Source organism: Odocoileus virginianus, chromosome 1 (genome assembly GCF_023699985.2).
Source record: "Odocoileus virginianus isolate 20LAN1187 ecotype Illinois chromosome 1, Ovbor_1.2, whole genome shotgun sequence".
Taxonomy (NCBI): domain Eukaryota; kingdom Metazoa; phylum Chordata; class Mammalia; order Artiodactyla; family Cervidae; genus Odocoileus; species Odocoileus virginianus.
In genome coordinates this window covers 21,045,055-21,060,652 of record NC_069674.1, presented here as the reverse complement: position 1 = coordinate 21,060,652, position 15,598 = coordinate 21,045,055, and the positions used below count along the sequence as shown (strand labels likewise).

The 15,598-nt window shown below is 38.6% G+C and overlaps 1 protein-coding gene across 1 annotated transcript in view; it reads left to right on the top strand.

Annotated features, from left to right (window-relative positions):
• The window catches only part of EXOC4 (exocyst complex component 4), an 814,875-nt gene that overhangs the window by 81,933 nt on the left and 717,344 nt on the right, over nucleotides 1-15,598 (top strand). Inside the window, exon 6 of the mRNA XM_070465647.1 lies at nucleotides 1,851-2,097. Within this exon, the coding sequence (XP_070321748.1) occupies nucleotides 1,851-2,097 (247 nt within the window). The remainder of the gene's footprint in view (nucleotides 1-1,850; nucleotides 2,098-15,598) is intronic.

Sequence of the window (15,598 nt, the reverse complement as noted above, 5' to 3'; positions counted from 1 at the left end):
ACATATATATGGAATTTAGAAAGATGGTAACAATAACCCTATATGCAAGACAGAAAAAGAGACACAGATGTGTAGAAGAGACTTTTGGACTCTATGGGAGAAGGCGAGGGTGGGATGTTCTGAGAGAATAGCATTGAAACATGTATATTATCAAGTGTGAAACAGATTGCCAGTCCAGGTCGGATGCATGAGACTAATGCTCGGGGCTGGTGCAGTTGGATGACCCAGAGGAATGGGATGGGATGGGAAGGGAGGTGGGAGGGGGGGTTCAGGATGGGGAACATGTGTAAATCCATGGCTGATTCATGTCAATGTATGACAAAAACCACTGCAATGTTGTAAAGTAATTAGCCTCCAACTAATAAAAATAAATGGAAAAAAAACCCCAAAAAACAAAAAATACTCCAGTGGTGCTGAAGAACTTTGATTGGGTCTGTAGTATAGTTGAGCTTGAATCTACTAAAGAAGAATGTACACAGTCTTTCAGGAGCCACATTTAAAAAAAATTCAAAAGCCTCTAAAGATTTTGCAGTGTGGGCTTCGGCAATTGTGGCACTCAGGCTTAGTTTCCCTGCGGCATATGGGAGCTTCCTGGACCAAGGATCGGACTCGTGTCCCCTGCATTTGCAGGTGGGTTCTCAACCACCGGACCACCAGGGAAGTCTTGAAGGGATCACATTTTAAAAGCCTTTGAGGTGTTTAGAAGAGTGAAGGAGAGAGGGGAGGATGGGAACAACTTGATTAGGGTCCATCCTTAGGCTTTTACTCACTTTGCTTTTGTCTATTGTAGTCCACCATTCGTAAAATAAGAAAATTATTTTTAGGCGAGAGGTTTTTAATCTGTAGTTCTTCTGGTTGTTGTGGAAACTCCTGAAGTTATATGAGAAGTATTACTTGTATGTTTGTTAGTTTGAGGGAAAGGCCTATGGTTTTCAGTAGATGACAGACGTCTCAGATCCCAGGCCTGCCGTCTTTCCACTCCCACAGGGGTTAAAAGCCAGTGTTAGAAGCTATTTCTTTCATCCCCAAACCTTACAGTTTAGATGAAAGCTGTCGTCTAAAGATCTACTACTCAGAAAACTTCCACGGATTGGCAAGACCTGTCTTTAGTAGATAATGATATTATGTTAGACATGTATTTAAAGAAAAATAGTAAGGTTTTTTTTTTTTTTTGTATTTAGGGAATATTCTTCTATTCTTCACAGTTGTTTCACTTGTACATACTGCTTTTCCTTTCTTTTTCTTCATCTCTTACTCTGTTATACTTCTAACTTATGTGTCTTTTCTTTTCCACATGTATTTGTCTTTTTATCAAGCTACTTATCGCTCCTAATTAATAAATATGAATTTAAGACTACAGTGTGGCTCTTTGGAATTCTGCAGCATCAAGTATGGCATTTTATAAACAGTGAATGTTGATAAATGTCACAAACCAACTGACTCATTGCAGAAGTGTAGGAAATTTTCCGTGAAGTTTTGCTTACTTTTAATGTTTCTACCCCTTATTAACTGATGGTTTGGGTATAATTTGAGGAACATAATTTTTTTTTCATGATTCTTTGAGAGTTACTGTGTAAGTATAATTTAATTAGATTTAATGAAAAGCGTCTATGATTCCTTTTAAGGGAGTGGTCCCAATTTTTAGATCCATACTGGGTTTTTTTTTTTAAACTTTTTATTTTGTATCGGGGTAGAGTCAGCTAACAGTTTGGTAGTTTCAGGTGAACAACAAAAGGTACTCAACCCTATGTATATATGTATCTATTCAGACCCATGCTAGTTTTGGATGTGGTTATGCAGTCTGTGGCTACTGATTGATTTTTCTTTTCTTTCTTTTTTTTTTTTTATAGCAGTGAAGGATTTAAACCTCCAGGACATCAAGGAGGATTTGGAGTTGGATCCAGAGGAGAACAGCACCCTCTTTATGGGCATCCTCATCAAGGGGCTGGCCAAACTGAAGAAGATCCCAGAGACAGTGAAGGCAATCACAGAACGCTTGGAGCAGGAACTTAAGCAAATTGTGAAGAGGTCTACAACCCAGGTGGCCGACAGTGACTATCAGAGGGGAGAGAACCTCACGGCTGAGAACCAACCAAGGTAGGTTTTTGCTAATTGTATTTACTATACCTTTTGAAGGGTAGGGAGTGGTAAGTATTATATGTATCTTTGTTGTTTAGTCACTAAGTCATGTTCGGCTCTTTGTTGATGTTATTTCTTTTTTTTTCTCAAAAACTTTATTTTGTACTGGGGAGTATACCTAATTAACAAATAATATTGTGGTCATTTTAGGTGAACAACAAAGGGACTCAGCCATACTTATATTAATATATGTATCCACTCTCCCCCAAGCCCCCCTTCCATCTAGGCTGCCGCATAACATTGAGCAGAGTTCCCTGTGTGATACAGTAGGTCCTTGTTGGTTATTCATTTTAAATATAGCAGTGTGTACTTGTCTCCATCCCACACACCTTAACTATCCCTTCCCCCAGCCTTTCCCCCTCTGGCAACCAGATGCTCCTTCTCAAAGTCTGTGAGTCTGTTTCTGTTTCATAAGTAAATTCATTTGTATCATTTCTTTTTAGATTCCACATATAAGGGATGTCAAAAGATATTTCCCCATCTGACTTACTTCATTCAATATGACTCTCTCTAGGTCTGTCCATGTTGCTGCAAATAGCATTATTTCATTCTTATGGATGAGTAATACTCCATTGTATATATCGTACCAAGTTGATGTTATCTCTTGAACTTTGGATGCTGTGGACCATACAACCTCAGATTGGTGAAAACAGCTTGAATGAGCATAGCTCAGCTGGTATTGGATGTAGTTGAGTTGTCCATACTCAAATGTAAGAAAGTAGCAGTTATTGAATATTTCTTAAGCACTAAACTGTATTCAGGGAAATTTATGTATTGCCTTATTTAATTTTCATTACAACTTTTTGAGCTACTCACTTAGTATCCACATTTTACAGTTAAGGAAACTGGGGGTTCAGAGATGAAGAAATTAGCTCAAGGTCCCAGAACAAGTGGCTAGTCTTGGAGTTGAGTGCAAGTCCTTGGTCTTTCCTCTGTCCTGTGCTTTCTCCTTCAATGTGTGGTCGTACTATATTTGCCAATAGGCAAATCAGTCTCAGGAATTCCTTTATGTAGTTAGAATAACTAATAAAGTTTGGATTTCATAATTCTTGTTTCATGGGGGAAAACCGAAATCATCCTCTGATTCTGACTCTCTTGACTGTCATACACTGGGCTTAAAGCTTAATACTCTAGAGTCGTCTGATGATGGGAAAATATTTCTCCAATCGAGGCTTTCCTAGAAAATCCAAGATTCACTCTACGTGGGTCTCTGTCCCTCCTGCTTCTCTATTCTATTCCTCAGCCTTCCATGGGCACCAGATATGGGTGAGGCAAGAATTTGCCTTCAGAGGGGGAAAGGCCAATGGAAACTACTATTTTATCTGAGAACAGAGGGCAAAGTAGGCATTTCTTCTGAGTTGCTCAAATAATATGAGTTCCTGGGAGGTGCTGGACTGTGTGTTCCAGGCAGTATCATAATCAGGCTAGCGTGTTGTGAAGGCAGTTCTACTCTCTGTACTTTGGACTTTAAAAACTTTAGAAAGAAGATAAGCAAATTTAAAGAGAAATAATAGCTTACTTAGTGTGGAGTCCCCCAGATGTACTTTAAATTTTTGAAGAAATTGATGTATTCTACTTAGGTTTTTTATATTCTTTGGATTTTCTAAATAACACTGATTTTAATTACACATTCATTCCAGTTCAGTTGCTCAGCCATGTCCGATTCTTTGCAACCCCATGGACTGCAGCTTGCCAGGCTTCCTTGTCCTTCACCAACTCTCAGAGCTTGCTCAAACTCAGGTCTATTGAGGCGGTGATGCCATCCAACCATATCATCCTCTGTCTTCCCCTTCTCCTCCTGCCTTCAGTCTTTCCCAGTATCAGGGTCTTTTCCAGTGAGTCAGTTCTTCGCATCAGGTGCCCAAACTATTGGAGTTTCAGCTTCAGCATCAGTCCTTCCAGTGAATATTCAGGACTGATTTCCTTTAGGATGGACTGGTTGGATCTCCTTGCAGTCCACGGGACTCTCAAGAGTCTTCTCTAATACCACAGTTCAAAAGCATCAATTCTTCGGTGCTCAGCTTTCTTTATAGTCCAACTCTCATGTCCACACATGACTACTGGAAAAATCATAGCTTTGATTAGACGTACTTTGTTGGCAAAGTGTGTCTGTGCTTTTTAATATGCTGTCTAGGTTGGTCATAACTTTTCTTCCAAGGAGCAAGCGTCTTTTAATATCATGGCTGCAGTCACCATCTGCAGTGATTTTGGAGCCCAAGAAAATAAAATCTGCCACTGTTTCCACTGTTTCCCCATCTATTTGCCATAAAGTGATGTGACCAGATGCCATGACCTTAGTTTTCTGAATGTTGAGTTTTAAGCTAAGTTTTTCATTCTGCTCTTTGACTTACATCAAAAGACTCTTTAGTTCTTCACTTTCTATGAAAAGTGTGTTGTCATCTACATATCTGAGGTTATTGATATTTCTCCTGGCAGTCTTGATTCCAGCTTGTGCTTCATCCAGCACAGCGTTTCTCATGCTGTACTCTGCATATAAGTTAAATAAGCAGGGTGACAATATACAGCCTTGACATACTCCTTTCCCAATTTGGAACTTAAAAATTAATTCTCTTGTAAGCTTCATTCTAAAGTGCGATTGGTAAAGAAAGCATTTTCTACCTCTCTTCTGCCATGGAGTATGTCAAAGCACATGTTTGGAAAAGCATGGATTTTGGAGTTGAGCAGACTTGACTTTGAATTTCAGTTCTGTAACTGAGGAAAATGCTGGGTTGGTCAAAAAGTTCTTTCGTTGTTTCATAAGATGTTATGGGAAAATCCAAGTGAACTTTTTGGCCAATCCATTAATACCTGTCTTACAGGCTAAGTCTTGTTTGATGAGGATATATGGTTATAGTTTGTTAGAGTAGTGCCAGTCAGTACCATTCCATGCATTCGTTGTGTATGAATACATAAGTTTGTTTATTTTTGGTTCCTTTGTCAACTTTCATGTTCATTGATCTTTCACGCTGTGGTCCAGAGAAGCTGGGAATGGTTCCAGATTGAACTGTGCTTGTCTTTTTTCTTTGCCCGGAGCCTGGATTTTCCTGAAGGCTTTTTACCTCCTTACTAATGAACCCTCCAGAATTCTGATTTGCTATTTACCCTGTTGCTGCAAGTCCCTGGATGAAAACACTGAACTTTCATGGGGAAATAGCGCAACTATAATATATACTGGAAATAAAAGGAAAAGGGCATGGATCAATAACTTTTCTGCAGTTCTCATTACAGTCCCCTTAAAAGCAATGCATCTTTCCTAGGATTTTGATCTCTTCTGCTTCCCTTCCCTCAGCCCCTTCCAAAATTCACAAGTTGAAATTACAGCAATAGAAGTGGAAATTGAGCATACTGCCCTAGGAAATAATAAATGTTTCTCTGTGAAGAATGAGTCAGCAGGAGGGTTTTTTCCCTTCAAGTTTCGTGTTTTGTCAGTATTTTAGAGGCTTTTGTGGGCAGAATATATTGGACACTGGCATGCGAACAAGCTGTTTGTCTCAATTTCATGCCTATAACATGATCTCCATTTTACAAAGTCTACGAACCTGAAATTTGGGGCCAAAACTCTTTATTATACAATGGCACAGAGAAAGCAAATGTTTTGATTCAACCATTCTTTTTGAAAGTCAAAGACTAAATTCTTGGGTTGATTTTCCAAATAACTGATAATTTGGAGCAAGTCTGTAGTGGCTATGTGCCAACAAATGCTATAAAACTCCAAGAATTAATTACCTGGGAAACTTCATTCCAAAGTGATGGCACTGTTGCTTCTAGAGGTCTAGAATTTTAGAGAGGATGTTGGCAGATGATTCTTGAAGCTTGCATGGTACTTCGTGTTAAACTGTAGTGGGAGGTGTCAGTGATACTATTTTAGAGAGAAGCCAAGTCTCAATAGTTTGCATTATTATTATTCTCTTTTACCCTTCAAGGAATCTTATCCTAAAGGGGCAAGAGTTTATTTTCCTTAAAGGAAGATGGAGCAGAGGCAAAAGAACCATGAATCCTTCTTCCACAAAATTCTTCTCTCCATCAGTCCCTACTTGTTCCAGTCGTTAGCATATAAATGCTACTCTGAGGCTAGGTACCAGAATATAACTTTTCCTAGAAGTTTCATTGCTCAGCAGCATCATCTTAAATATTTTCTGGTTGTGATGCATTGCAGGCCTGTTTTCATTTGTCTTTATGTAAAGTGAATTAATGTTGTGTGCTATTTGTCTAGAAAAGTAGTGGGAGCCAGATGAGTGAATTCTTTTTTGCTTTCACTTTCTGCAGAGCCAGAATACTTTGACAGCCAATTTCAAAAATTACCAGGTCCCTCACTTTTTATTTTATTTTATTCTTGACCCCCAACCTATCTATTGTCTATTTATAGGAGAAATATTTTGTCCTTCTATCCATTTTCTAGTGTCTTAAAACCTCTGTTTACTATGAAAGGAAAATATTCAACTACTGTTGTCACCAACTTGATAGACGTTAGGATAACATGTGCTTTAAAATCTCCCAGAACTACCTGCTACCCATAATTTCCTCAGAAGCCAGGTGGTATCTTCAGTTTCAGATGGTTGGTGTGGCCTGCAGCCTGTGCAGCTCAGAATCAATTTCTTCAAGTCCCACTGCCTAGTTTAGTTATTGGTTCTTTTCCAAAATCTAGCTCATGAACATTTCCTGTCATTTTTGTTTCAAAAAAGCTGGATGAGTTTCTTTATTATTTAGCAAATAAGTCCCTGGTGGTGCAGTGGTAAAGAACCTGCCTGCCAATGCAGGAGACACAGGTTTTATCCCTGGCTTAGAAAGGTCCCATGGAGAAGGTAATGACAACCCACCTCAATATTCTTGCCTGGGAAATCCCATGGACAGAGGAGCCTGGTGGGCTACAGTCTATGGGGTCACAAAGAATTGGACACGACTTAGCAACTAAACAACAGCAAGAAAAGCATGAGGAATACAGTGAAGAAACAAAATCTTCTCAAAGCTGTTATAGCTTGTCAAGAATATGGAAGAGAGAAGAACTGGGAAAAGAGAAGGATTGGCCTGTTGTAACAACCACTCGACTCATTTGAAAATGATCCTATTTAAAAGTGAAAGCAGGATGGGGAGGTGCTCAAGAATCCTTCCACCTTGGTAAGACTGCTGGTCGGGCAGGCGGATGCCATGACTGCCAGGGAGACCTGTTCCCCTTTTGGAAGATCATTCTGCCCTGTACCTTCATCTCTGTTATGAATGAGGGAAGATTAAGTGTCTGATATAAAAAGAGAACATTGCATATTCTGTGCTCACTGTGGTATTGAGGAAAGATTCATGGGAAAAATGGGAGAGAAATATGCTTTAATGCTAAAAATAGTTGTGTTTGGATAGTGAGGTTGTGGGTCCCCCTCCCCCAATTTTGCAGCTGTTAAGTTAATGTGAAAACTAAACTCAATATTTAAGAATTAATTTACAGTGTCACACAGGTTATTTAAATAAAAAGAAAGTATTATAGGACTTCCCTGGGGGTCCAGTGACTAAGACTCTGTGGTCCTAAAGCAGGAGGCCTGGGTTCGATCCCTGGCCAGGAAGTAGATCCCACATGCCACAGCTAAGACCTAGCACAGCCAAGTAAATAAATAAAAATAAATATTAAAAAAGAAAGAAAGAAATCATTACAAATGGAAATTCTGATCAGAGGTATTAGTGTGGAAAAATACAATACCTGTTTGTAGACCAGCTGGATCATGTTCATTAAGTTGCTTTTTGTGATGTGTGTGTGTATATGTGTGATTTTCTTGACTGTTCCTGGAATGGAATCTTCAAGAGCAGAGAGAATGCTTTTGCCTTGTTCAGTACCATATCTTTAGAATGTAGGCACAGTGTCCACCAGACCCATAATAAATATTTTTTGAATGAGACAATGAATTCCATTTACATTGAATGTCTGTCATAGACCAGGAACTGTCCTAAAATATGAAACACATATGAATGATCCCCATCCTTATGGAGTTTAAAAGTCTAGAGGGGAAGAAGGGCATTAATCAGAGAATCCTTAGATAACTGTATTATTACAAATTGTGTTTAAGTGCCATGGAGGAAGAGCAAACGTGTCCTAAGAGCATATACCCATGGGAATGCAATCTGGTCTGGGTCAGTAGGCATCAGGGTATATAGTATGTATGTTTTAAATAAGTAAGGCAGCTTCTACTTTTTTATGCTATCTCCACTCATTTGATAGCACCTACTTCTAGTTACTACTAGTTATTCTAGTTGTGCAGTTACCTTGACATTGACATATAAAATGTGAGAAGGAGAGCATCCAATTCTTGATGTGCCATTTTCAGTTTTTTTTTTGCTGGCTGATGAGAGTTTTATGGTTGATTAGATTTGATCATTATTGCCAAGTGTACTTTTCTTGGAGATAATACCAAGTTTTCAGGTCATCAGTAATGTTTGAGAGGTCCTGTATTTCCTAGTAAACAAATTGTACTATGAACATTTTTATCTTTGTCAGTCTGATCAGTGAAAAATTGTATTTTCAAGGTGGTTTCGATTTGTATTTTTTAGAGAAAATTTGAATGAGATTAAACTTGCTCTTTGTGTGATAAACTTTTTGTTATGGTATTTATGTTATATCTGGATATATTACTTCAAAATAATCTGGGTTGAGGGTGTGTGTAGTGATAGCTAAAACAAGATTAATGTTAAATGATAATTGTTGAATCAGGGTGATAGGTGCAGGATGGTTCATTATCCTTTCCTAAAAGTAGACTTATTTAAATATTGAAATTTTCAGTAATACAGTGGTCAAATCGTGTTTTATGTCCTTTTCTGTGAACACCCATTTTTCTATTATGTTTGCCTTATTGATTTGAAGGAACTCTTTATATATCAAGAAAATTAGTTCTTTGGAATTTATATTGTAATTTTCCACCAGTTGCTTTCTCTCTTGACTTTATGATGTCTGATTGTATACATTGTTTTTATTTTTATGAGATTGTATTTATTAATATTTTATTTTTAAAGGGTCTGGGTTTTGTGTCAGAAAATTTTCCAAACTTTCTTCTAGTACAGTTTTAGTATTTATGATTTTGAGAGATCTGGTATCTGAAGGAGTGGCCATGCTACTTTTAAACATCTGTAGCACGTATTACATTGTATTGTAATCAACTGTATACCTTTTTCATTTCTGCCCCGTAAGTATCTGCCATGTAATGGATTGTCAGTGTGAGATGAATGCTGGCTAAATAATTGCAACATTTACTTATCTGCTTTATAGTTATGTTTTTCTTCGTAGTTGGTATTTGCCTCATTTCCTAAAACTTTTTTTCCCTCCTGATTTCTCAGTCTACACAGGATATAGATTTGTGGAGATACACTGAATTATTGCTGTAAAAGTTGGAAAAATATACCTTCAAATATTTTAAAAATTCAGAGTCCAGAACTTGAAATAAGCGCATACTGTTTTAATAGGCCAGTCTTAAAAAGTGGTTTTATCTCTGAGACATCTAAAGGCTCAAGTCCCAAGGTTAGTTTTGTGGTCCTGGAAAGAGAAGCGAAATATTTCTCACGATTTCTTTATATCTGTGGCTAAAGTCAGGCATATATTTTTCAAATAAGTAACATTTCCTTTCATCTCTTCTTTCTCTATTGGTTCTCTTCTTCAAAATATCTGAAGGCCTGGTATGCTGCGGTTCATGGGGTTGCAAAGAGTTGGACACGACTGAGCAACTGAACTGAAGTGAAATATCCAAAATACAGGATTTGGTGAAATTGGCCACTTTATTTTACAGAAAAATTGTTTAAGAGCAGCTTTGAAGCAAGATCAGGTGTTTGTCCTGGTGGCTTCTTGTAGCCATTCCCAAGCACTGTATGTAGCACTTGGACTTGCTTGAAATCAGGGAGGGCTTCGATGTAATTTGGATGAGTGGTTAATTCAAATCCAAGCAAGCGGGAAGCAAGTAAATTTAACTTCAGTGATTATGATTCCATTTGATTAAATCTGTACTTCTGATTACACATATCAGTGAGAATATGCTCTAAATACACCCACTGTTAAACACTGAAGGGTATGAATAAGATGACCAGAGACATACAGAAAAAATCCCACTGTTCCTCAACTGGAATGTAATTCCCTGCAGCCTAACTGAAATATTTTTAGAACAAATGAAAAGAACTGCTTCTTTACCTATGGGACTTATTATACTGTTTGTTAACTGAAATATACAGCTTATTACCATGAAAGGTAGTATACTGGTCCCAAATCCACATACTTTCTTATAAGGCTTAAATTCATTGATGAGATCTCCTTGACATATCAGGTGAATTAATAACATTACCCGTGTTATGGGTATATTTATAGCTCTTCGGTAAACGTGTGGTTGGACAGCTGTCCTTCCTATTTTATGTTGTCCTTTGGTTATAGCCCCTGGAGAAAGGGTGCTTGGCTGAATGGGCCAGAGGTCTTACTCAGTGTTGAACTTTTCTTAAATTTTTGTTTTGCATTTGTCAGGGTAAAAGCAAAACATTGGCTTTTGATTTCTCTTGTTTTGCATACTATTGCTACTGCTAAGTCACTTCAGTCATGTCCGACTCTGTGCGACCCCACCCCTGGGATTCTCCAGGCAAGAACACTGGAGTGGGTTGCCATTTCCTTCTCCAATGCATAAAAGTGAAAAGTGAAAGTGAAGTCGCTCAGTCATATCTGACTCTTAGCGACCCCATGGACTGCAGCCTCCCAGGCTCCTCCGTCCATGGGATTTTCCAGGCAAGAGTACTGGAGTGGGGTGCCATTGCCTTCTCCTAGGAAGTTCAATTAGAGATTGAGTCAGTTTAAGGAAATGATGGATAAAGTGTACATTTCAGATTATTGATAATGTTACTTAGGTGTCAGCTTTCATGCAGCATCAATGCCACTTCCCTATTTGGCGGATGGTAGGGACTGCCTTAGATCTTGTCATTTTCTTCTTGCTTGTTGGTGTCTTAATATAGACATACTCCACACTTAAACTGGCACTGACTCTTTCTTGTAGCAAAAACACACAAAAACAGACTTGGGTCAAATGAAATTCTTCCCTTGGTGATGTTTAGGAGTGAGGTCAGATGTGATTAAAGTACCTTTGTGTGTTTCTTAGGCTGTATTTCCTATTTTCTGGGCTCCTCTAGCTCCTGGCCCATATTCTCATTATGTTCTCTAGTCAGATTGAGATGTAAGTTTATAAAAGGGGGGTTCACTTTCTGTTTGCAGCCTGACTTAGGGCTGGGCACATACTAAATGCCCAGGAAGTTTAATGAATGAATAGATAAGAAAAATGCAAAGAAGGTAATTTTTAAACAAGAGTAAGCAATTTTTCTATTAAAAAAATTTCGCAGCAGTACACATAGTGGGGTCTAAGGATCAGCAATACTGCTGTCACTTGAGATTTAGAAATGCAAATTCTCCCCATGGTGGAGAAATGATTAAATTGGAATCCCTCAGTGCAGGGCCCACAGGAGTCTCTACTTTAGACGACTGTACGTATGCTAAAATTTGAGAGCACTCTTTATAACATCAGAGACATCATGGAGTTCTGCAGTTTTGTAACATTTATGCTTTGCAGAGCAGCCTGCCATCTGGCGCCTCACCTGAGTGAGGCTCACTGTTGGCCTCATCACAGGCAGGGGCATTGTTATGAATCTCAGATTTGCCCAAGCAAATGTGAGAGCCGCAATCACTTGTCAGTTCACAAAGCTGGTTGGTGATGGTGGATTTCAGAGAAGTTGCCTCTTATCTGCCGTGGAAGTTTGCTTTCTGGCTTCCATAAGGATGGTGGTCCTAACTCATTTCCTGGGCCCGATTTTGTCCTTCCTCAGAAGAATGGTATTCATGGCCACACATCCCTTCTCCCACCCATGCTCCCTGCAGTGATCAGTGGCAGCCCTCTCAGCGACAGCTGGACTCCTTAAGAAGTGTGATCAGCCGCCACAGAGTAAATGAGTTTTAATTGGCTCTCTTGAGATGCAGACTGATGACCTAGGTACCTAGACAGTTCCCCTAGAAACCTTGTACATCCTTGTACTAAAGACTAATATGTGACTAAGTGATAAGAATAAACACATGAAATCATAACTTTTCTTTAAGAAGTGGATTTGTGGATAATTTTTCCAATGTTCTGTTATGACAATATATTATTTTTCAAACGGGGGAAAGGCTTTTCTTCCTCCTAGCTTTATTGAGATGTAATCGACAGATAGCATTGTGTAGGTTTAAGGTGTACAACATGTTGATTTAACACACTTAAATATTACACAATGATCACCACCATTAGCTAACATCTGCATCACCTCACATAATTACCATCTCTTTTTTGGTGGTGATAACTTTAAGATCGACTCTCTTAGCAACTTTCAAGTATATAATACAGTATTAACTATAACACTATGCTTTACTTTAGCTCCTCAGATCTTATTCGTCTTATAACTCAAAGTTTATACCCCTTGACCACCATCTCCTCTTTAACCACTCTGGTCTATTCCTTTGAGTTTGGCTTTTATAGTTTCCACATATGAGTGAACACATACAGTGTGTGTCTTTCTCTGTCTGACTTATTTTACTTAGCCTCATACCTTCAAGGTCCACTTCATATTGTCGCAAATGATGGGATGTCCTTTCTCATGGCCGAATAATATTCCACTGTGTGTGTGTGTGTGTGTGTGTGTGTGTGTTTTATCTTTTCATTGACTGATGGGCATTTAGGTTGTTTCTGTGTCTGGGCTGTTGTGAATAATGCTGCATGAACATGGGAGTGCAGATATTTCTTTGAGAGTCTGTTTTCATTTCTTTGGGATATATATACAGAAGTGGGATTGCTGGGTCATATGGCAGTTCTACTTTTAATTTTTTGAGAAGCCTCCATACTGTTTTTCACAGTGGTTGCATCAGTTTACTTTCCCACCCCTCAGTGCACAACGGTTCCCTTTATTCCACTTTCTCCCCCACACTTGTCATCTCTTTTTTAAAATTATATTTTATTTTTCGAGTGTAATTGCTTTATAGTGTTAATGTCTACTGTACAACAAAGTGAACCAACTGTTATATGTATCCGTATGTCCCCCTCCCCTTGAACCTTGCTCCTCACACCATCCTGTCTCTTGTCTTTTTGATGATAGCCCTTCTATCAGGTGTGAGGTGACCTCCGTGTAGGCTTGATTTGCGTTTCCCTGGTGATTAGTGATGTAGAGCACCGTTTTGTGTACCTTTTGGCCATTTGTATGTCTTCTTTGGAAGTAAGTCTTATTCAGTTTCTGTGCCCATTAATTGGATTGTGTTTTGTGTTATTGGATTGTGTGTTCTTTATATATTGGATATTAACCCTTTATCAGATATATGGTTTGCAAATATTTTCTCCCACTCATAGGGGGCTTTTCATTCTGTTGCTGGCTTTCTTTGTTCAGAACCTTTTAATTTGATGTTGTTCCACTTGTTTATTTTGCTTTTGGTGTGAAATCCAAAGAGTCATTGCTAAGACTAATGTTGAGGCCATCATCCCTGTGCTTTCATGTAAGTTACATGGTTTCAGTTCTAGGTTCAAGTCTGTAATTCATTTTGAGTTGATTTGTGTGTGTGTGGGGGTGTTAAGAGAGTGGTTCAGTTTCATTTTCTTGCACGTGACTACTCAGTTTTCTCATCACCTTTTGTTGAGGAGACTGTCCTGGCAAAGGCTTTTAAAGAGTGATACTAACACTTTAATTCAAAGAAAGAGGGCCTGGGTTTATTTTCTAATCTCAGTCAGTAATTTGCCACACGTTAGAAGTTCATTCGAGGTCATCTACTAAGAATTCAGAGACTGGGTGCCAGGGGCTGACTTGACAAGTAGGGAAGTGACACAGAAAGGAAGTTACTAGAGCCAGGACCCAGCTCTTTTCATTTTCAGTGTGTTCCAGCCTATATTGCTAATCGTTTTTTCCCTCTTCTTTTCATAGCACAGATGGAGAATTAGTCAGCACTCCTTAAATAGTAACTTCTTCTTATGTGAAGATTGTTGTTAATAAGTGGTGAAACTAATTTTCATCCCTTGGAAGTAGGTATTAGATAACCTTGAAGATTAAATGGCATCTGTGTCCTGTTTGAAATGAAAAATACTAGTTCAGCCAAGCTTATTATGAAAATGTGTATGTGAGATATGGGAGTGTAAAAACTAAGATCACTTTGATATGAAATAATCAATGATCAGTTTCTTTTAATTTTTCATAGAAAACCTAAGCTCAGAGGTTAGTGTTTTCTTGTCTTTTAGAGCATGGAGGTAGGGAAATAAATATTCTGTGGTTATTGCCTTTGTCTGTCCGTGGGAAACGCAGAACGTGATATTAAGGTCTCAGCAGATAAGCAGTAGAACAAAACTGATTTTCCACCTTGTGTGTGTGTCTTTGTTTCGTGACCAAGTAAGGCAGCTTCTTGGCTCCTAAAATGGGTTTTCCAGCCAAATGACTAATTCAAGGTTCCCTGGATGTTAAATTTAGATTCAGATAGTCGATAGTCGAATCTCACCTTAAATATTGAACATTTTTCACAGTTTGAGGATACAGCTTTATACCATAGACATTTCTTGCCTTGTGCAACTGTGACTATTCTTTGACATTCTCTTCTTACTCCTCTGCTTTTTTTCATAGTGGCATTCCAACATGAGCTGCATAGGACAGCTCTGGGTAGGAAGCTAGTGGGATACCTAAGGGAATAGGTAACATTTTGCTTGCCTCTGTAAGCAGGCTATTTTCAAAACCTGCCAGGTAATTGTAAGGATGTTTAAAGAACAAATACTTGCTTCACCTGACTCTTCCCTTTTTTTTTTTAAACACAAGATATATCTTATTACATTATTTTTCAAGTTAGCTCTGAATGCATATATCTTTCATCTTGTAACTACATTTCTTTTGGTTCTTGCATTCAGGTTGATAAGGCTATCTTTTGAGAAGAGAATTTTGTGTGAACTGTTTTTTGTTGTGGGGTGCTAAAGCCAGGAGGTTATAATATCTAATACGTATTTCCTCATCACTTGTTATCTGCAATTGGGTCTCCATCTCTCTCATCTACTAGAGCTCATTTTTTCATTCATTGATTCAACAAATATTTATTGCCTGTCATATGCTTACTCTTATGACAAGTACTGGAATACAGTGATAAATCAGGCAATTCTTAACCTCATTGAGTTTACAGTTTAGAGAGGAGGAGGTGAAGACTAAGGGAAAGGCAACTCCTCTAAGGGCTGTTTCAGCAATCCAGGGAAGAGAAAATAAGGCCTATGCGAGCAGAGCAACAGTGGCAATGGGGTGAAGCCCATTCTAGAGACAGTAAATAAAAGAAGTTGGTAATTGATTGACTTTGAGGAAGAGGGGGAGGGGAGGATGACTTGCTGGGATCAAGTGACCCCATTCACTGACTTAGGTAAGTGGGAAAGCAGGTTTGGGGAGGAGAATGATGAGTTTTATTTAAGAGATGTTGGAGTTGAGGTCGACAGCTCAG